The 23,132-nt window shown below is 36.9% G+C and overlaps 1 protein-coding gene across 1 annotated transcript in view; it reads left to right on the top strand.

The window, feature by feature from the left end:
* The first annotated feature begins 335 nt into the window (after positions 1 to 335).
* Positions 336 to 23,132, top strand: part of LOC103026692 (neurturin) — a 28,225-nt gene continuing 5,428 nt past the window's right edge. The window contains exons 1-3 of the mRNA XM_022675391.2: positions 336 to 654; positions 16,949 to 17,019; positions 20,384 to 20,552. Of these exons, the coding sequence (XP_022531112.2) occupies positions 627 to 654; positions 16,949 to 17,019; positions 20,384 to 20,552 (268 nt within the window). The 5' untranslated portion in view covers positions 336 to 626. The remainder of the gene's footprint in view (positions 655 to 16,948; positions 17,020 to 20,383; positions 20,553 to 23,132) is intronic.

Genomic DNA, 23,132 nt, shown 5'->3' with positions numbered 1-23,132 from the left:
CTCATGTTGTCCTATTCTTTACCTCAGTATAAACTTAATTTAATGTTTAATAAAAGCTGGGAGACATGTAAGGCTGGATTTAGGAGGCCGGCAGGTACTGGGAGCCGGGCAGGCGGAGAGGAGCTGCAGGTAAAGCCGCACACGGTGATATTTGATCCGCGGAGCCGCTGTAACTCCTGCGCTGTGGAGCGGCAGCGGGCGGGCGGGCGGGCGGTGTAACCTGTGGGCTGGATCATGTGGGAGAGGCTGGAATCTGACACCCCGGGGCTTAACCACTCGCGTGCGTGTGCGGGTGTGTGTGAGTGTGTGTATGTGTATGTGCGCGCGCGGATGAGGGGACTTGATTCGTTCCAAAAAGCTGCTGCTGCTGCGTGCGTTCAGTGCCCTGCGCGCGCGGGAATGAGCGGAGCGCGAGCCGGGGGTCTGAGTGCGGGTTACGGTGGGAGTTGTGGAGGAGGACGCGCCGGGGTCGCGGTTTGTCTCCAGCAGTGGGATTAAAGAGTCTGGGATTATGCCACTTTACTGCTGGATCAGGCGGAGGAGTGCTGTGCTGTTCTCTGTGCCTGACTGCTGCTGCTGCTCGCCCGCGATACTTCCCTCCTAACAGCGCCTCACTGCTCAAGTCCATGACCGGAGAGACAGCAGGACAGAGAGGTAACACCACTGACACCACTGACCACTATCTGATTACTGCACTGACCACTGATGACTGCACTAATCACTGTATCTGATCACTGACCACTGCACTGATCACTTATCACTGTATCTGATCACTGACCACTGCATTAATCACTGACCACTATACTGATGACTGTGTCTGATCGCTGACCACTGATCACTTTAACTGACTTTGGGCCACTGTAACTGAACACTGAGCACAATAACCTACAACAGTAATTGACCGTGGACCACTGACCACTGTAAATGGCACTTGAGCACTGTAGCTGACAACAGTAACTGACCACAGACCACTGTACCAGACCACTGACCATGAGACCATAACGGACCTTTGAGCACTGTAACTGACCACCCCACTGACCATTGTAACCACTGTGCACTGTGTTACTGACAATAGTAACTGACCACAGACCACTGTAATAGACCACTGAGGTGGTCATAGAAGTAGTAGGATTAGTAGCAGAGGTGCTATTATTATTATTTCTAATAATAATAATAATAATAATAATAATAATAATAATAATAATTTTGCTGTTGTTTTTATTGATAATAGTAGTAGAAAATAAGCCATATTAAAACTACACAGTAAATATGTCAGTGTTAATTAAACACTGTTAGTGTCAAAACTAAACACTGGCAAATGTACTGTGTATCACAGATGTTTTTATTTGTAGTAGTTGTCTTCGTCTTAATACCGGTATTGTTTTCAGTTTCCCAAAAGTGGATTCATAAATAGTAGAGCAAGCTTCACAGTGAACTTTCCCTCTACTTAAGTTGTTCTGAGCAGTAAATTTGCCTAAGCAAAATGTTCTTTACCTAATAAAAATATTCCAGAACCATATGTAAAATAATTTCCAATAGCCTAAGAGAACCCTTTTACCAGGCAAAGAACCACTCAAGCATCTAGATGTTTCTTTTAGTATTTGTCTTAGCTGCCTTTACTAAAAGACTATTTTTTTGGGGTTGTAATAGAAATAGAAATAAAAAAATATATAATGTATATGAGCACTGGCTGTTTAATTGCATATTAGGAAGCAGAGCTGCTGTATTCTATTGATTGCTTTTACTGTATTAATCCTATAAATATTTAGATATTGACTCTTTTCTCATCTGTCTTATGTATGTCTTGTATAACCTCAGAAGAACCATGTGTTTCCTCTTCATCTTCTTCTTTTTTACCCTTTAAATTAAAGCCACTCTGGCTCTGCAGCATTTTTTCCAACTTCAGAATTAAAGACAGGCTTTCAATCAAAAGGGAGGGAGGGAAGGTTTGAGAATAAATCTAGTGTATGTGTGTATATATGTATATGTATATAAATATATATTGTATACATATATATGTTGTATAATAGTGGATTAGCAGAATTCCTAGTATTCTTCCAGTGTTTATGTGAATGCAGCTGTACACAAATAGAACTCTGCCAGATTTACTTTAACACAGTAAACCCCCTGCATTTTCATTAGTCTCTGGGTTTTTGCAGTAATGGAAAAGTGTACTGGGGGTCTCTGTCTTCCTCACTAGAGAGTTTAGATATGCTTACACCGATCAGTAGTGATATTATTTAACATGTAAATGTGATATAAAGCTGTGTCCCTGATGTTTTTTCGTATATGTTTCATCTGAAGTTGATTGAGGACATTGGGTGTACTGTAAAACATCTGCTAAAGTCAGTTGGAGAGTTGGGCTTTAGTATCCAGCTTTGGGAATGTAATAAAAATAAATCATAAAATACATTCATAAAAGGTATACTGTATGAACTACGTTTAAACGATTTGGGGAAGAAAATTTGCAAAAGTGATCCTGAATTTATATTAGGCAACCCTAGCTTGAACCTAATAGAAGTAATTGTTGCATATTCCTATTAAATCAAACAGCACAGATAGTATTTCAAAAACAATTTTATTTAGAGCATAAAATTCAGTAAAAGATACTTGACAGCAGTTGTTAATCTGATTGCAGATAAAAGTCTTCTTTGGGTCTAGTAGGATAGCAACAATTAACCCTTGTGTGGTGTTCATATTTTTGTTACTCGTTTACTTTGTTAATTGTATTTAATTCAACAAAATTAAGCAATTTTAGTTAAGATGCTTTACACATGCTTGCTTCACCTAAATTGCAAGCAATATAAACAGCTTACATGGTTAATATTTGTCCTTTACCTTTCTTATGTTACATTTCTTTCAAAAAGTGCTACTCTTTTTTTCTTAGTTTTTTTTTAATAAAATGTAAAAGAAAATGAATTAAACTCAAGATATGAGTAGAAAATTTGTTTAGTTTCAAATTTACAAATGAAGCAATGTTTATTAGCCCTTGGCCAAACATACTGTATGTAATATAAATGTGTAGGGGGGGGGGAGGTGTACAGTGTGTGTTTATCGAAAATGTGTTTTGATATATGTTTTTCACAAAAAATGAGCCAATGCCAATGAGTTTGAGTTAGAAAAAATATTTTTTAGTATCATTTGATGAAAAATGAAAACGGGTCCCACAGACTCGAACACCACGTAAGGGTTAATTGAAATAATGGACAAAATTGTTGACTAATTGTTCTGTTTTAATAGCATTGCAGTACACAAAGTGCTGGGGACAGAAGCCCAGTGGGAGAAGGTTAATAGGCTTATTTACACAGTTTACAGTCAGTTTACAGTTGGTCACTGTGTCTCCAAAAGTGACCAAACACAACATATTACACATTTACTCACTAAATATCTGTGCTTTCCACCTTTAAACCTCTTCTGTGCATTTAAAGAGCATTTAAATTCCATTTTCTCCTTTTTATTTCAATTAAATGCAATGGAGGGCATGGCAAAGTTGCCTAATCAACCAATCGACTAAATCGATATCGAAAAAAATATTTTACATTAGTCTACTACAAAAATAAAAAAAATGTTGCAGTCCTAGTGTCTAGTTGTGAAAAAGAAGAAGAAAAAAAAAATCCTCTTTCTTCTTACTGTGCTAAAACAAACCTCTGATTTTAATCCGGTGTGACTTCCATGTATGAGATCTAATTTGAGGTGATTAAAGGTCTCAGACTGGTCAGTGCGCTTTCGTCTTCACTGCTGAAGCCCAGTGGTTTCAGGCTGAACTGTTCTGCGCTTTAAGCTCTTCCACGCCGGTACACGGCTCCTGTGTGATTCATTTGTTCTCGGCTGTTTGAAATGGAACACGTCAACCTCAGAGCCTCAGGCTACTCATTTTTTTAATGTTCTCGTAACCTAAGGTAAATGTTTTGACTATAGAAGACCTTAACCCCCTTCTAATTAAATAACCCATATCCTACATCAGTCTTATGGTTTATGTTTTCTGCTGTGGTGCACTTATGATATTTGTGTTTAATAAGGACATATATTACTCTTTTTTTTGCTCTGATTCTGAAGTTTTACATTATTCTTATATATTACACTTTTTCTTGTTTTTAACAGTTGTATTAGTAAATGCTCCAAAACACTAAAGTCATAACTCATTTTTACTTGACCATTTTATAACCCCAATATATGCCTCAGAAAAAAACAGGATTTTTTTTACTGTGCTTATAGGACTCTGAATGTTTTTGAAATTATATACTATGAAATAATGTTTACATAGCATTTTGAATTCTTAAAAAAAGCAAATTATAATGAAAGTCTCATACAATTCAACATATGTGTGCACATAATTCTGTGAAATAAATTTGTAGGCTATTTAAGTAATGAAAACAAAAAAAAAATTGGTTTACTGTTTTGTTCCAAGCATTTTAATGAAGAGTTGATCCTACTTTTGTTGAAGTAACTGTCTCTACTGTCCAGGAAATGCTTTGTACTATATATTGGAGCATTGCTGTGAAGATTTGATTGCATGCGCTGATTAGAAAGATAATGAGGTCAGGATGTTGGATGAACTCATCCCAAAAGTATGGGATGAATCGCCATCATTCCAGAGAACACAGGCCAATGCTGCAGGGATGAGACAAGCTCTGGGTGTGCATTTGCACATCTGTGTTAGCAATCAGTGCAGCTTAAAGAACCGGTAGCTGAATTAAAATTGGTATCAATAAACATTTGGACATATTATATTGTAATAAACGATGTAAAAATACAATAATAAGCGTCATAACTATGTAAAAGTACAAATAAATGTTTTAAAGATGCAAATAAATGCTGCTGAAGTATCAAAGATTTTATAGCACCTTTATAGCAACCAACGTTTTTTTTTATAGAATATTTACTGAATAATAAGCATTTTAACAGATTAAAACGAGATTTAAATGTAATACAGTAAGTTCCTCTCCTAATCCTCGAGTTTACGACTCTGGCTCAGTGCACCTGAATGAGCTGGTAGAGATGTGTTTACGCGGCATATTTACTGCTGTAGACTCGCTATAATCCCAGTATTACCACCTTAAAAGGTCAAGATGGTCAGAATGTCTTAAAAGGACACTAATACTTGGCCCATTTTATTGGAAGAGTTAAAAGAAAGTATCTGGCTCTCCTATCAGCTCCTACTCACTCCTCCCAGAGGAGGCTAATGGGAGAAGAGAGGAAGCTGCCCATCCAGCTCTTTAAATGATTGTTTGGAATAAAATAATAAAGGGAAAAAATATATAATACCAGTTTTCTACTTAATAAAAAAGTAGTCAAGGCATCTTTGGTTTCCTTTGGTCTAATTGAGGGGTGTCAAACTTAGTTTTACAAAGGGCTGTATTAAATAATCTCAACAAAGCCAGATGCCAGAGGATGTGTATTTTTTTATTGCATTTTTAAATATCATTTTCTATATAATCCAAACTGTGTATTGTTTATAAAAATATATATATCAAAAACAGAATCTTGAATTGTTACAATAGTGCTTAGATTATTCATAAATAATTTTAAATCTAATTTAATTTAAATCTGTGTGTACAACTATAGGCTACACTAGCTACGGATAACTGTTAAATGTCCTCAGGAGAAAGGTATTTTTTTATAATAGATCAGTTTTCTTAAATAGACACTTACTAGCATATTTTCTTTGCTGTTGGTCCACTTATCCTTGGGATCAAATTCTTAAAGGGGCACTAAAACCCCAGATTTCTGCTGATTCCACCCTCAACTCAAATTTGAAAAAGGCAGTTTGGGAGGGACACTGGGTGATGTATGGGTTTAGAGGCAGGGCAGGAGGGAGAGCTGATTGGCTGAGCTGCAACAGCAGCATTGTGACTCTGATTGTGCCAACTGCGAAATGCAGATGATTGGATGTCAGCAGCAGGGCGGTATTATTGATTGAATGTTCTGCATATTGTGATGTGTCTCCGTACCAAAGTACACGAAAACATCATCCACGCCTACAGCACATTTAATTCGCACCTGTGAAGGCACCGCAGAGGCAGAAATTACCACAATAACCACAACAAAGAATTGTAACCACTGTTGTTAGTGGGAGGTGGGGGTTCTAAACATGTGGGCCTAACTGATTCCTCACAGACGTATTAGATGAAGTACCACATCCCCTGTTCCACAGCTCAATGCTGGGGGCTTTATACCCCTCTAACACCTGGCATTAGGCTTGTGCCAATAGACCCATATTTATCTGCTCCAATTAAAGCATTCTATTCTATTGGTATATATTATTTCTTAACAGGGACCAGACAAACTGTCCACAGTCATTTGGCCACATAGTGGTATTATAAATAATGGAAGCTTAAGCTTAACTGCAAGTCAAAATCATCACACACTCACCTAAACCTGTGTTGAGTTGTTATAAGTAATCTCAAACAGACCTGCTTGTGTGGATTCTGACACTGTATGCCACACTGTTATCAATAAATATAATCTACTCCTTTGAAGCACAGTAGACGGCTTGGTAATAAAATATCATAAAATTAATCCGCGTCTACTTAACGTGTGTGTGTGTGCTGTGGATTCTGTGCCATTTACTTTCCAATAAAACCATTCTTAAGTGAATGTTTGATGACTAGCAGTTGTGAGCCATAATGGTTCTTTCACAGAGGCAGAGTTATGAGCTGTGGACAGTGCAGGGCAGCCTGACCGCTGTGTGTTTTACTGCAGACCTCGCTAATGAACAGGCTAACTTCACACTAACTAGAAACACCTTTTCTGGGGTCAGAGCAGGGCAGGAGCTGCTAGGGCTTAGAAAGCACCTGATGGTGGTAACCTCAACATTTCTCAAAAGTTCAAAAGTGAAGGAACCACAGGTGTAGGGCCTTTCCTGGCTGGTTGCAGTATCAATCTCATCTAGAGTGCCTTGACTACTTGAAGTAGTTTTCTTTACACTAATATTGGCTATTTTGTTATTAATTTGGTATTGATAAATACGTTATTCTGCTTTATTATAAGAAGCAGGATTATACTTTCCTTTGGATTCCCTGGATACAGTAGATTTCCCCCTGGTTTCCCAATTTTACCAGTAACCCTTGTAAAAGAAAAGTACATTTAAATATATATTTTTAAAAGTATACTTAACATACAAAGTACATACTTTTAGTATTAAAATTAATACAAACTAAATGTACTATTGTTTATCTTAAGTATATTTCAATTGTAATAAATCAACTTAAGTATATTTCAATTGTAATAAAGCAACTTAAGTATATTTCAATTGTAATAAAGCAACTTAAATATATTTAAATTATAATAAAGCTTATAATATTTAAATACAACATAAAAGCATTAGGTGCTTTATTACTTCTGCAAACTTAAGTAGATTTAAGTATGTGTTTTTTAAACATAATTTTTAATACACTTGAAGTATATTGTAAATGTACTACTTTTTGATGCCTATTGATGCACATATTGTGTACATCTTACTGTTACTGGGATAAAAACTACACTAAAGTGCACTTTAAGCAGTATTTAATGCACCTACATATATTTGTTTAAAAATACTTTTTTGGAAATACAGAGAAAGTATGTTTAATGTGTATTTTCATAAAATATGTTGAACAGAAAAATGTTTTTTTATTCATACTTTTAATGCTCTTTTTTTTTTTACAAGGGAATTGTACCAACTTGAAGTATTTGTCTGCAGTACCTGCATTTCAGCCTTTCTATTCATTCATTGTAGTAGTTGTAGAGTTGTTGAGTTGCAGTGGAACTTCCTTTACCATTAAACTATTTTACAGGGCTTCAGACTAATGGTAAAAATAGCACATTGTATTAAATCTCTTTTGGAAAGCTTTCAGAACATCAAATTTGCATGTGGTAAAACCGGTTATGAGCTGTTTATGAGAAGATTGCTTGCTGGTTGAAATATGACTGGAAGCTTTCCCAACACATACTGTAGCACAGAGTCTGTTTACGGAGGAAGATCTGCCTTTCAATATAGAGCCAATCAGCCTGATAGTAAGATTAGGAGAGGATGAGGGGCCTATAGTCCAGATAGTCCAAACAGCTGATGACATGATGCCAGTACAAAAATACATACAATAAACAGGAATGTTAAAAAACTAAAAAATATGAACATGGGCAATTTTTCGGTTTGAAGTGGCTGACAGAAAGCTTTGGGATGTTTTTTTGGGGACATTTGTCAAAAATGTAGTCTGGAGCCCTGATTAAACTTACTAGACAAATTGGGTATGCATGGGGAACAATTCACTTTAGCTCTGGGTTTTTAGGCTGTTCTGTTTGCTCAATGAAGGCAGTCTGAGCCATGCATGGCCTAGAAGCAGGAGGCGTGTCTAACATATGAGAAGGGAAGTCTGGCTCTACGGTGCAGACAGTAATTGTACATTTATTTGTTCAATTATCAGATTAGATTGGTTCTTTCTTCTCTCCCAATCTAACAATTTATATTACCACATTACTCAGGAAAAGAATTACACTGTGTAAAGTACTTTAGACTAGAGGCCAGCTTGTATAAAGCAATGTCCATTCTCTTATCAGTTGGTGCCCTTATCATTTCAGCCCTAACTTGGTGGGCCTTTTCTTGTTATGCCCAGCAATAGCAAATTGCAAATAAATGGCTGTAAAGAGGAATTTGATAAAAGCAAGTTATATATATGTATCATTCTTGCTTTGATTCCTCTCCTAATCTTGGTAGTCTACACCCTCTAAAGTTTCTTAAAATAACTGTAGTAGATGCAACAATCTTTTTTCTGCAGAAACGTATTAATTGGGTCTATCTTGCAAAGTCTTCAGGTGGAACCAAGGATATTGTCAAAAATAGGCTAGACTATTTGTAAATTTGGTCTGTTCGATTTCCTTCCGATATTGATATGAACAGAATAAAAGCCACCTCCTGTGGCGTACATCATCACATATTGACAGAGCTGGGCAATATGGTACAAATATTATATTACTATATTTAAAGACAGGTTCATGATACACAATATTTCATTATCGTAATGTTTTGACACAGAAAGAAAATAAATTAGCAGAGGGAGATTCTTAATAAAAACTGCTATACAAATACTCTTTCATCCATTAGTTTTTGCTGCACATCATCCATTTATTTAGTGATATTTATGTTCTCTGTAATAAAATGTAGAGTTGAGTCAGTGTTTTGTACGCACTGATAATGACATCCTTGATATGCTTTTAAAAATATATATATTTCTCAGCTTTAAGTAGAATAAGAGACATAGGTTTTCTGGTTACCACTTCATACATATTTCAACTGTAGTATTCACATCTTGGGCCTTCACCCTGACCTTTTGACCTTTTATTGTAAAGAAAACTCTGCATAGTTACTTTATCTAGCATGGCATGAAAGGCGACTATCCTGAATGTTAGATATTCTGGTATGTTTAGGTCATTTTAGAGCATTAACATGGTTGTGGTTTCAGTATTTTGCCTAAATGGTCTGGTCTTAAGGCTGTTTTAATCATGTCGCTAAGCTCGCTGATATTCATCAGTATTTTCCCTGATTTAACAAATGCAAGTCTCGATCACTGGCTGATAAGCTGAATCAGCTGTTAGAGAAAAACTACAAAACTGCACTAAACGTGCTGTAGATCAGAATCAGGAATTTGGGCAAAATCATGTCCAGAGTCCATGTGTTTAAGCTTAAGGAAAAATATCGGATAATTATCGGTAGGGCAAAAAAAAAGTGAAAAGGGTTTGGCCGCCCGTTTAAATATAGCCAAATAGACAGTGAAATGTAGAGTGGTTCTAATAGCGGCTATTATTCATCAATGTCTTAAACAGTGCCACATGTGGACATGCATGCGGAGGGTAGCAGAAATTCATTAGCTTTCTGAGACAGAGTGAGCAGCTGAAAAGGAGGAAATCTCAGCAGCTTCAGACAGAAAGAGCCGGCGTGGTATTGCTGGAAGGACGTAAGGTTAGTGGTTAAAACAGCGTGCATCGTGTCCGCGAGTTACAAACACAGCAGTGAGGAATGTTCTGGAATCACAGAGGAGTAAACAGACACAACTGCAGCAGAATGCATCCCTCTCTCTCTCACACACTTACAGGCAGCGTATGAGCGCCATGTGATCTCTTCCTCTCATCTATCTACATGACAGAGTCCACAAAGTCTGCAGAGACACACACTCCTGCAGGAGTACCTGATTATTTCCTAATGCACACTCACTCACAATCTGCTCTTTATTATCAGATGCATGTGATTTAAACCTCTGTGGCTATAGACAGTCTCATACGCTGTATAGCAGGATGGGCATCACTTATGTAAGTGCATGTGTCTGCGTGTGTTTGTGAAAGAGAGCAAGAGATAGAGAGATGGACAATGATGAATGCGTGTTACACTCCTCCAGAGAAAGCGCTGAACATCTGGTCTTGTGTTGTCACACTAATACAGAAGTTCCTCCTCAGAGGAATCCAAACAGAGGCCCATCATTTGTAAAAGCCCAGTGCTTTACACAGAAGTTCATCTTTCTCTGGATTCGGAGAATTTGGCACAGCAGAGCTCCAAGATATACACTGGCATGCCAGAAGTCTAAACTGATCGTGAAGTGTTACCACAGGGGACAGCTTGGGAACAGTCACATCTGCGTAAGTTGTGAGGTGTTTTCTTGTGAGTGAGGTTAAGCTGTAGCCAACATGCTCATGGCAAGGCGATTATTAAATTATCATCAAGTTTGTGCAAACCCTGCTAGTCCTTATAGTCTCACAAGCAATTAATGTTTAATTAACTCGATTTATGTACTGAGAATACGTCAAAGAATACATTACCACTCACAGTGGACAGCATAGCAGGTGGGTGTGGCCTAAAGAGATCTGGCCAAAATTGTCACATTCCACATGTAATGTAGTAAGCCTCAATTTTACGCATTGTTTTTCTTTTTTGTTCTTACATTTTTTTTACCATTTTTTTTGCCAGTCACGCAGTGACCAATGCATTAATACCAGCACCTCTATACACACAGGGTGGTCTACGATACATAAAGACATGTTACTTTAGGTTTAATAGACATTTTAAAAATATGGTAAAAAAAAACATAAATAGGCAAGAAAAATTGCCAAAAAACTATTATTAAATAAATGTTATTTGCGCTTTAAAAGTCTACTTGCTTTATTATTCATTTATTATATGCTTTAATATATCAGGTGAATAAAATGGTTTTAAAATGGCAGTAATATCACTTATCACTACACTGTGTCTATAGAGTAAGCATAATAAACAATGTTGATTATACAAATCAAACTAAAGTTTAAAGGCTGTTTACTCACTTAGAACAGATTACATTTAAAAATTAAGTGTTTCTGGCAATTTAAAGGGCATTTAAATCCCATGTTCCCATGTTCCCATGTTCAGCTGTTTCTACCATTTTTTATAGTGATAGAGAAAACTAGGGATAAAAGCTGTACCCACTGGAAGCAGACATGGAGAGCAGAGCAAAAACAATCATCAACTAATCGACTAATCAGACCTATCTCCTGTCCCATGACAGTGGCATGTCAGCGTATTATTGCTATAGATGTGCCCTATAAAGCTGCATAAGCATATACACTGTATGGACAAATGTTTTGGGACACCTACATAATTAAACATACTAAAGGTTTAATGAAATCCCACTCAAAATCCACTATAGCAGACACACTGCATAACAGACAACTTACTTATTGGTGAGTTAGTTGTTTATCAGAGACAGAACCAGGGCTACCAGCTCTCCTGCAGTAGCTGGGAGAAGTAAAACTCGTTAGACTGTAGACAGTGCACTACAATCATCCTTCTCAGATCTGAGCTTAGCCCCAGGGACTTTCTTATTGTGCGGTTTGTTGGTCAGTACAATGAGTGCTGTCAAACTGTTTCTTTAATGTGGGCACAGAGAAACTACCAGCTGTAGTTGGCAAATTCAGTTTAGAGGCATGTTGGAACTTTCAGCACCATTGAAAGTAATAATCTAAATGCCTGTCTTTGTATTTGTAAACCTATATGGGTAATTTTGACCCTTTTTTTTTGTTTGAGAAAAGTCCTAAAAATGTACAATAAATGCATGTTTTTGTCTATTAATTGTGGGCATGTATGCCAATGTCAAATATAGGAAAAGAACAGTCCATTTGCTTATATTGTCCATGGCAAATTTATAAAAGCTTCTGGATACAACATGAAGAGCCTCATACTCTTAAAGCTTCCCAATGCTTCACAGTTGTGTTGAGCTCATATTGAGACTCTATCACACTATAAGGCACAGTTACTAGCCGCAATTAGCGCTAGTTAATGCCCCCAAAAAGTGCCACACTGAGGAACCTGAGTGTTCTGGTAAGTCAGGGCGATATTAGCTAATGGTTCATCCAGCATATTTTGTTTTAACACAGTAAACACGCAGACTACAGTCCGATATACTCACCTCTGAACAGAGGTGGAGAGATAGCACTTAGCATGGTTAGCAACTAATGCTAATACTGCTCCAGCAGTGCTAGCCGGGGATAGCTCTTACTGAGTTAGCTCTTTATCTCAGGAGACACATTCGAGCAGCAGGATAGTCTAGGAGAAACTATAGAGATATTAAGGAGATCTACTTTTTACTATTTACTATTTTTCTTTCATCTTTCAAGTTCTCTCCAAGATTTTTCTTGCTCTTTAAGATCACATCTTGTCCTCCACAGTTCTCCCTAGTAACACGCTGTACTCAAGAACCTTCAAGCTGAAAGCAGTTGACTTCTTATAGCTCTGCTGCCTTGTGGGCACCAATTCCTTTCCTTTTCTGATCTTTAGACAGCTACTGGGAGGAGCCCGTGTTTGATGAGTGTTAGTACAAGGATGTGTGAGTCAGAAAATACATACAGCTTTGAAACTGAATTCAGCTGACAGTTCCTAATTACTGGTGACATGCCACAGGCCTGATTTCGCTAATCAAGATCTGAGACATTGTTTAAAGGTACTGAGTGATTTTGCTTATTTTGTTTTACACTGTAATGCCTGACGTCCGTCTCTGTCTTTTTAGAGATAGTTGAACACTTGCTCATTCGCTGGGTAATTAAAAAAAAAGAGTTTATCCAACTTTTGTTGGAGTAATTATCTATACGGTCCAGGGAAGAGTATTAAGTATTAAGGTCAGGATGCTGGCTAATCTCACCACCCCACCTAATCCACAGCTCCTAAACTCAAATCCAAATCTGAGAAGTATTGGATGAAGCTCCATCATTCAAGAAAACACGGTTCCAATGCTCCACAGCTCAGTGGTCTCCTGGTATATCCATTGCAAACAACAGGTTTATGTTTATCTGCACCCAAGAGTCTTATTCTACTTGCTAGAAAAGCTATGTGTGTGTGTGTGCCATTGCACAACTGTGTCAGCAATGGGTTTTTCAACCTAAAAGATTTTAAGCACTCACTATAGAAATTGTAGCTAATGAAGTAGTCCAGTATTGCTCCATGATCAAACTTAAATTGAGAATTTAAGTAAATGCAGGAAAGCCTTAAACAGAGGATAATTCGAGTCCTGGTCATTCAGCTTGCCATCAGCTGCTGAAGCACTGAAAAAGCACAATTGGCCTTGCTCTCTTTGTGTGGTTAGATGGCACTCTTTCCCTCTAATCACACCTGATGTGGATCAACACAAGGCTGCGTCTGTGAGCTGATGTATCAGAACCTAGTCGCTGAGCTTTCCTCTGAGCGCGCTGTGATGATACTCGGCAATGCTGCATCAGCAGCAGTTCAAAAAGAGGCGGAGACTGACTTCACAATAAGACTACCTTTATAAAGGGTTTATAACTGGTTTACAATTAGTTTATTAATGGTTACTAGTTAGCTTGTAAATGCCTTAAAAATCATTAATAATCATTTACAACACAAACGTAGAAAGGGCAACAATGACCTCTTGTTTCCCAAATAGTGAACCCACAGACATCTATATTGTTGCCCTTTCTATGTATGTGTTATAACTGATTATTAATGATTTTTAAGGCATTTACAAGCTAACTAGTAACCATTAATAAACTAATTGTAAACCAGTTATAAACCCTTTATAAAGGTAGTCTTATTTTAAAGTGGTACCAGAGTCATTATATACATACACATACCACAGTTTAAAAACACTTGTCTAGTCAAACTCTAGCTGCTCTATCAAGAAAACTACCTGAATAGGTGATAATATATGACCACATATCAGTTGCAGTGTGAATGCGAAGTATCTGGATGTCTGTCTGACAAGATAACCTTAAGCGTCTCAACTGATACCAATGCGTGATTACTAGAGTTTTAGAGTGAGCTTTACTAAGCTTTGTTCTTCATCTGTTTTCCTGTGTGTGTTTAAGTTGAGTCAGCAGTCCATGTGGTCTAAATGTTTATAACAGCCTGCTCATGTACACAAACATGTACACAAACTTCGAGGCATCTTTGTCTGAGATCAAATACAGCGAGAGAGAGACGGCCATAGTGGATGTGCACTGCTTTCCTCTAGTCACGAAATCCGATCACAAGCGGTCACAGGAGACGGAAACGGCTGGAAATGGCTTTACATGTTGCTCTTGTGATCAGGTCACTCGAGAAGGATGTTAATACCAGGTGTGATCAGGGCCGTAGAGACTTAAGTGCATCTCTTCATCCACAGATAGCTCTTTTCCACCAACGTGGCACGGGCTCCGGTCCAGTTCAAGCGCCTAATTTAGAATCATTCAGCGCGTTATCACCAACAGAAATTGGTTCTGGAACCCGAGGAGTTCATTCTATTCACATCTATCTTTCTGTCTGTCTGTGTCTGTCTGTCTGTCTATCTATCTATCTAAAATTCAGTGCTAGAAATTGACCAAATAAATCAGATCTAGCAAAGGATAAGACAAATGTGGATAAGACTGTGGAAAAGCAATTGATGTTGAAAATTTTGATCATAACAATTGGGCACAAAAAATGCAGTTGGGAGAGGAGTAATTGGCTTACATTGGATAATAGCTAGATACTTTATTAATACTACGAGAAATTTAGCAGCCAATAGCCATTACACAATACAGCACAGTAACACAATGCAATAATAGGTGTGGTACAGAATAAAAAAAATGATTTGATCTGTGTCTCCAAAGTGCCCAAACATAGCAGATTACATATTTTCTCACTAAATAGCAAAACACTCCTTATTTAAGCATTTTCTTTGCATTTAAATTGCATATTTAAATACCACATTCAGCTGTTTCTTTCATTCTAAAGTGATCGAGAGCATGGCAGAAATAGTAATCACTGACTAATCGGAAAAATAATCATCTGGTCTTTATACAATCATTTGATTTTCATTAAAAAAACTCATTTTTTAGACTTTGTTGTGTTAGAGTTATTCTTTAGAAATATTCTTTTACATTCTTTTTTTACACACTTTTAAACTACATGTTGTATGTTTTATGTTGTTTTATGTTAAACTACATGGCATTATTTCAAAAATATTTTTCTGCATTGTAGATTAATACTAAAGTCATGTTAGTTAGTTCATTTTGTGCAGTTATTTGTAGTTATTATAAGTAACTTGTCAGAAATGACACAGTTTCCTGTAGCTGTCTTTTCCCGTCATGCTGGCAGTATGTTTTGCAGTTGTAACTGTATTATCCCAGGTGACATGTCAGTAACAGGGTTCGGGTTACAGTCAGCTGGCTGCGTGTTTTGTAACAGGAAGCCGCTCCGCTAACCTTTGTGCTGGTGTCCGTGAGAAGCAGCCAAACTGTGAGGTACTGTGTCAGGACTGGCAGAACGGCGGTATTTTTAGAAACACAGCGCAGTAAAGACAGATATTTAAAGCTCCAGATAGATCGCTTCACTGTGTCTAATGATTTATGCTGCTATTTATGCCGACTCCTTTGGGCTTTATTAGCAGCAGCCATAAGATCTGTAACGATTTCACACAATGTAGAAACTGACAATCTGAGTCATCATTATCACAACAAAACTAGGCCTTTCACAATAATTAGGTTATAGAGTTATCACACAATATTTAAACATAATTTTTCCCATGATGTTTGGCATGCTGCTGTAAAGCTAAGCTCTCAGACCTCTCTGAGTTATATTGTTTGGGCTATGGCTATAATTCAAATAAATGAATTATCATCAAAGAAACACTTTAAAAACACTTCCTAAACCTCCACCTTTACCATGTTCCACCAATCAGCAGCTATTATTACCAAAGTCATTCAAATTATGTTTTTTTTTTTTATTTTAGATTTTTTTTAAGTAGCACCTCTTGCTTAGATGACATATTTGCACATATGGAATGGCTTTCAGTTAACAGCTGTGCTGAATTTGTTAAAAGTTTATTATTTGAAATTCTTGCTCTCTTTTAATGTTTTTGAGAGCATCAGTTGTAAAGTAGTGAATAGATAATCTATAGAGGTTTAATCTATAGTACGGCAAGAACTACTCAACTTTCAAAAACTTTATGATGAAACTGGCTCTCATCAGGACCGCCCCAGGAAAGGAAGCCCAGGAGTTATTTCTGTTGCACAGGATACGTTCATCAGAGATACCAGCTTCCTTATGTGTTCCTTTATGGTCTGGATGATTTCCGTATTAATTTACAATGTAAGAAAAAAGCTAAGCTTTCAGACCTCAAGAAATATTGAATAAAAAGGTGTTTTCAAACTATTGACTGGTACTACTGTAAATAGTAGTTTCTTGCATGACAAAATAATCAGTCCCCAATGATGATTTAGCCTATTCATTATCATCATTCATTGTAGATAAAAAAATAGGTTAAAAGTAGATTCAAAATAAAAAATAAAAACATAGAATGAGAAGGTGTGTCCAAACTTTTGTCCTGAACTGTAAATTGTATTTTCTTGCATGACTGGAAAATCAACCCAAAAGACTCCCAGGATGATTTAGCAGACCCTAGAATAGGTCTAAACCTACACTGGTATAACCATTGTGTAAACTGTATTTATGTGTAACAGCAGTACTGTTGCTTTGTTTCAGATGGAAAGGGGTGGAGGAATCAGGGGCTTTGCACTGCAGCATCTGCCTACAGTAACCTGAGCTTCTGGAAGGTGAGAAATTTAGCATACTTTAAAACACACCCACTCACATCAATGTGCTTTAATTTGGCCAGATGTATTATTTATCCAGCTACCCAATACTGGGGTGCCAATACCCAATAAGCATTTAGTTTAGGGGTTAGGGACTTTTATTAGGGTTCAAATAGGCAAAACAAATGATTTTCAGTGTTGCGTTTAACAAATAAGAGAACAATAATGACATTTCTTTACTCATTTAATGTGGTGGTTGGGCACTGAGGCCCAAAACGTTCCATGTGGCTTTTCAATGTGGCTTTAGTACGACTCAAGAACTCCAAGTACTTTTCAGATATTTTCTAATTTTTTTGTTTTTTCCTGTTGAGACTTGAGACGTTGAGACGTTCTTGGAAGTTTCTGGAATCAGGAGTTTCTGCACATTTGTATTCATACTTTTAGTTCAATATTTAAAAAATACACTTTTTAAATAAACCTTGAACCATATGTGTGGATATATAAAGTCCCCCACCCTAGGTACTATATCAGGACCCTCTGCTGAACATTCTGTAGAGTGAGTGAAAAAATATGCTGTTTTTTACACACAATACAAATTTAAATATATATAAATTTAAAGGTGCTTAAAATGCTATTTGAATAATACCATAGAACCATGCTTGCAATAACGATGGGACAATAAATAAATGTTGTGATATTTTGACTGTATCATGTTGATACCTGCCATTAAATTATAGATCTTTAAGATCCATTAGAACCTTTAAAGTAGTAAAGATAGAATGTTCTTTTAAAAATATAGTGTATGTATAGACGTGATCTATTGAATACTTTTACTGCATTTTTCGCACATGATTATAGGGCGCACTGCCAAAAAGCATCTTTTTTCTGGTACATTATTCATATATAAGGAGCACAGGATTATAAGGTGCATTATGTGACACTAGTAAGGAACAGGGGTGTCGCCAAGTTTTCCTTTTAATTCTTTCAGTAAAGCTAAGCTAAGTTAAGTAAACAAAATATAAAAATACATTTTCCTTTAAGGTCAAATGAGTTAATCTACACAGTTAATCGTTAATCTACACAGATTTCTCTCCTGATGCTGCCCAACAGCACTGCGCTGAGGAACCCTTAATGTTCTAGTAAGCTATGGTGATATTAGCTAGCGGTTCGTCCACATAGCTTGTTTTAATATGAAAATGTGCAGACTACAGTCTGATATACTCACCTCTGAATGGGGCAGGAGCTAGTGCTTAGCTCAGTTAGCAGGTAATGCTAATGCTGCTCCAGCAGTGCTAGCCAGAGTTAGCAGCAGGCTACAGGCCTCTGAACTCTGAATGGCGAAAAAGCTAGCGCTTAGCGTGATTAGCAGCTAATGCTAATACTACTGGAGAACTACACTGAAATGCCTGTATACCAGATTATAAGGCGCACTGATGATTTTTGGGAATATTAAAGGATTTTAAGTGCACCTTATAGTGTGAAAAATACAGTAAGGTTTACATTACAGAGAATAATCTGAGAATGTGAGATTAAAGGTACAGATTTTACAAACTGACACCAGTCAAGGTGGCTTACATGCGCATGCACACATCCTATACACCCCCTGGCAGAAGGATACCCAGCGGTTCAAAGAGGCGTACTGTATTAACTGTAAACAAAGCATGCTACAAAGTGTCTAACATCACAGCAGGTGCTATGAAAGGAGCATGGAGAGCTGTGAACTGTTGCACTGTGCTCTACATCTGCAAGACTGTAAGTCTTCTGTCACAGGAAATGTAATCCAGACTTTAGTTGGCACTGGCGGGAAGCTTTGACCTCAGTGGTTGTGTGTGTGGTTGTGTATGTGTGTGTGGTTGTGTGTGTGTGAGTGAGTGAAACACTTCCTCCCCCTCGTTCATCAGATCCTCCTGACCAGACACTCCTCAGACGCTCATTCATTAAATAACTCTGAAATATTTACTCAGCGGACACACACACAGGTGTTGGGTGTTAGTTAAGTAATTAAAGAGGCGGAGGTGTTGCCGCAGGCGACACTGGGTAACATCTCCCTTCAAATCCTTCGGGACCTACCGTACTCAGCTTCTATAACAAGCATAATGTCTAATGTTCAGAGACAACAAGCTGTGGACCCACCCTGCTGTGTTTTTATAATCTTACAGACATTCTGATTTATAGCCTTTTGATCAAAGGTTTAAAACTAGGGCTGTTAAATCTGTGAATCAATTTGTGATTCATTTAAAAAACTTGTATTAATGGTTTTTTAATGTAAAACAAAAGAATCAATAATAAGTAGTCACAGTGGATTTTTATTTATTTTTAAAAAGTTTGTTAATAGTTTGTTTTTAACTTTGAACACAGAGTGTCCTTTATAAACTATGTTGAGGCAACCAAAAAAAAAGTCAAAAACATCCATTCAAAATATAAAAAAGTAAAAAGGAATCAGGAATGTATAGAGAATCCGTATTTAAATAAGAAAATATTCTAATAAAAATAACAAAAAAAACATTTATGTCTGAGCGGCCAGACTCTATAAAAAGAGTGAAATTCAGCAGGTCATTGGGGCTGAAATTGATTAAATACTAAATGCTTTTTAAATATTGAACATGTTAAGTTTCCAGATTAAACGCTGAGAGCGGTACTTATTTATAAATGATTTCTAGAAGAAGCAGATATACAAGTAATTATACCGCAGTTAGTTCCGACCCTGCATTGTAATTGGCTGAGAGACATTCTATGAGTGCCATTATCAGCCAGTAATGCACTGTAACCGAATTACTCCAGCACATACAGCTAACCTAGCAACGATGCAGCACTTACAAACTAAACAGTGCAGCAGCTACAAACAGAGCAGCAATGGAAATATTTTAACTGGTGGAGTTTTTGTAACCAAACAGATCAGATTTTCTGGTCCTCTTTAATTTAAAATCTTTCAATAAACATTGATAATGAAACTGTGGTATAGTCGCAAACATACACTTGAGGTTCATGTTATAATGTGTAATTCTGGCACTGGACTCGGCACAGCAATATTTTACATTATAGCACGAACCTCAAGTGTATTATTGCTTAATGATATAAAAGCTGATATACTATTTAGAAGGAGCATAAAAGTTACCAGACACAATAAATGATACATGAGATCTCCATCTCTGTGGTTCATGTAGGTCTCACAGATCCTCCATGTTGTTTGTGCATGCCTTCTTCTATCTACTTCTGCCAACAGTTAGAGTCAGAGAGCCCGGTGTAGTGTGCGTCAGGTAGGGGATGTGGGATCTTAATTAATTTTGGAAATGAGATTTTTATGAGACAGTAAAGATGCAATTGACTTTTTGTTGTTTTAAAAATAAGCATGATCACTGATGTGTGTTATTTGATGTGGTTACAGGTGATGCTCTTGATGTGTGTGTTTCTGCTGGGTCTTGTTGATGGGTGGATGCTTTCGGAGAACAGAGAGGAGTCTAGACCCACCACACTGAGGACCGAGACGAAAATGCCCCAAAACCAACAGCACCAGCCGCAGTGGGAGAGCAAAGCTGCGTGGACTGAGCTTTATGGTAAGTTACACCTCTGTGGTAGAGTGGGTCTGCACACAGCCAAAAAGTTTATGAGGTTTTATTCTATATTTTAGTAGACTGATTTAGCTCATTTAATGTTTCTTCTGACAAAAGAAAGGGTATTAACGGAGTTTGCCCTGTCTTTACTGTTGTTACAGTCTCAGCTCTTCAGGGCTCTTCACACTAGACTTTGGAACATTGCTGTTTTAGCTGAATTTGATGGTATTCACCCACAAGAGCATTAGAAAGATCAGGTACCAATGTTGGGTGGTTAGTTCAGGTTCAAACATCTCTGGTTCAAAAGTCTCTTATTTTTCCAGAGCTGTATATATATATATATATATATATATATATATATATACAGTTTTTGAATCAATTTTAGATTTTGCTATTTATAGGTATATGTTTAATAAAAATGAACATTGTTGTTTTATTCTATAAACTACGGACAACATTTCTCCCAAAATCCCCAAATAAAAATATTGTTATTTAGAACATTTATTTGCAGAAAATGAGAAATGGCTGAAATAACAAAAAAGATGCATAAAATCATAAAATTTAAAAAGTTCAGAAATACTTGGAGTATTTAGTGGAATAAACCTGTTTTTTAATCACAGTTTTCATGCATCTTGGCATCACGTTCTCCTCCGCCAGTCTTACACACTGCTTTTGGGTAACTTTATGCTTTACACACCTGGTGCAAACATTCAAGCAGTTCAGCTTGGTTTAATAGCTTGTGATTATCCCTATTCCTTTTGATTATATTATTTCTCTGTATATATTTAGTTTGTTATGATGCGATAATTACAAAACGCATGAAGTCCGAATTCATGACCACCAGTTAGATTTGTATTCTGTCTTTTGTGGCTTTTCTCACTTGAGTCCACCTAGTTCTCAAAAAATCTGATCTCCAAAAATTGCATTTAAGTCATTCAGCCTGTAAAAAATGAGCTTTTGATAGCAGCTTTACTTTTTTCTATGCTTTACTTTTCCCTTTTCGTCAGGTTTTCTCTCGCTGTCTGTTTTTCATTCTCTTCGCCATGCGGGATGACCATTATCTCTCCTGTGATCCTCCCCGTAACCCAGAGGCCGTGTTTCAGTCTCTTAGAAAACATGATGGGTGTTCACTGCGATTCTGCTCGAATGAGACCACATATCCTCTTTGGGAGAGTGATTTTCATGGTCCAGCTGTGTAGCAGCTGTGTAGCGTCACAGGGATATATTATATAGCATGCTTCTGTTCATATTTATATTGCTTAAGTTCATATTTAGTTTAATATGGCTTATTATGGATATGTATTATGAGACTGATCCTTCAACAAGCCTATATCGTCCTAATTAACTGAGCCCGTGTCTTGGCCTGGAGGAGCGTTATCTTTTTTAAGCATCTCTCCTTCGGACGCTGTTGACATTTTCATGTGGATGCCGCTGTGTTTGGTCCTCTTATGCAATATGATGAACACGATTAGGTTATGATAAGAGGCTGTAAATACAGGGTTGTTTTCCCTTTTAAATAAATCCAGATGTTTGCAGCTATGCGCAGAGAATACTTCAGTGTTAATTAGTTTCGTGTTTATAGTAAGTATTTATGGCAGTGTTACTTTTTATATTTATGGCATTGTGATTCATCCTGTGTGGCATTTCCATTTAAAGCAGCAGTCTGTACGTTTTTCACCACTCTGGTGAGAATGTGTAATTGCAGCAAGCATGCTGAGGAGTACACTTTTCTGATTATTGCAATTTACATTCAGTCACTAATTTATTCAGAGAGAAAGAGTGTTTTCAGAGGATGATCATTCCTCAGCATAATCAGCATAATGACTGTATTTAGGCTTTAAACCATTTAAATGCAGATATGCACTATGCACTACAGAAATATCCACAACACAATTCTACAATGACTAAATTTAACTATGAATATAATTAGATGTTGCCAAAAGTTCTTAGCCTGCCTTGTTGGACGTAACTGTTCTGTATATACAATATTGGACATTAACCTAAATTAGAGGACTATTATATATCCTATTTTCTGTACTACCTCATAATATGATCATGACGTGTCATCAGATCTTAAGAAAACATTCTAAGATTAAGCACAGGCATCTCCTTATAAAATTAAAACAGAAACTCAGTAAAATTGAGTAAATTTTAGCCATTTGTTTAATTGATGGAGACAGCGAGCTAAGAGCAGTGAGTATTTGAGATAGGTAAAGTGATCCAGACTAGTGCTGACTAATGTAACAGTTCTACAACCAGCAATCAGTAAATAGAAATATATGATAAAAAACAAAAGTTTAGCTATATATATATATCCTCATGAGACCCAGACTTTAGCTTGGTGTGCATATTTAATTTCTTTTATGTATTCGGGAGTACCTAACAAGTATAAAAAACTATAGAAACTTAACTTTCACTTTGTATTGTAAGCGTTTTTGCAAAAAAAAACAAAAAAAACAAGGGTACTCATATTAACATTTTAAAATGTATTCTTGCCATTTGGGATCAAAAGGACCCAATCAGTCCAAAAACGAAATTTTTGCCTTCTACAGAAAGTAAATTAACTAGTTTCAAACATAAATT

Source organism: Astyanax mexicanus, chromosome 5 (genome assembly GCF_023375975.1).
Source record: "Astyanax mexicanus isolate ESR-SI-001 chromosome 5, AstMex3_surface, whole genome shotgun sequence".
NCBI classification, from domain to species: Eukaryota; Metazoa; Chordata; class Actinopteri; order Characiformes; family Acestrorhamphidae; genus Astyanax; species Astyanax mexicanus.
This window is presented reverse-complemented; position numbering and strand designations above follow the sequence as displayed.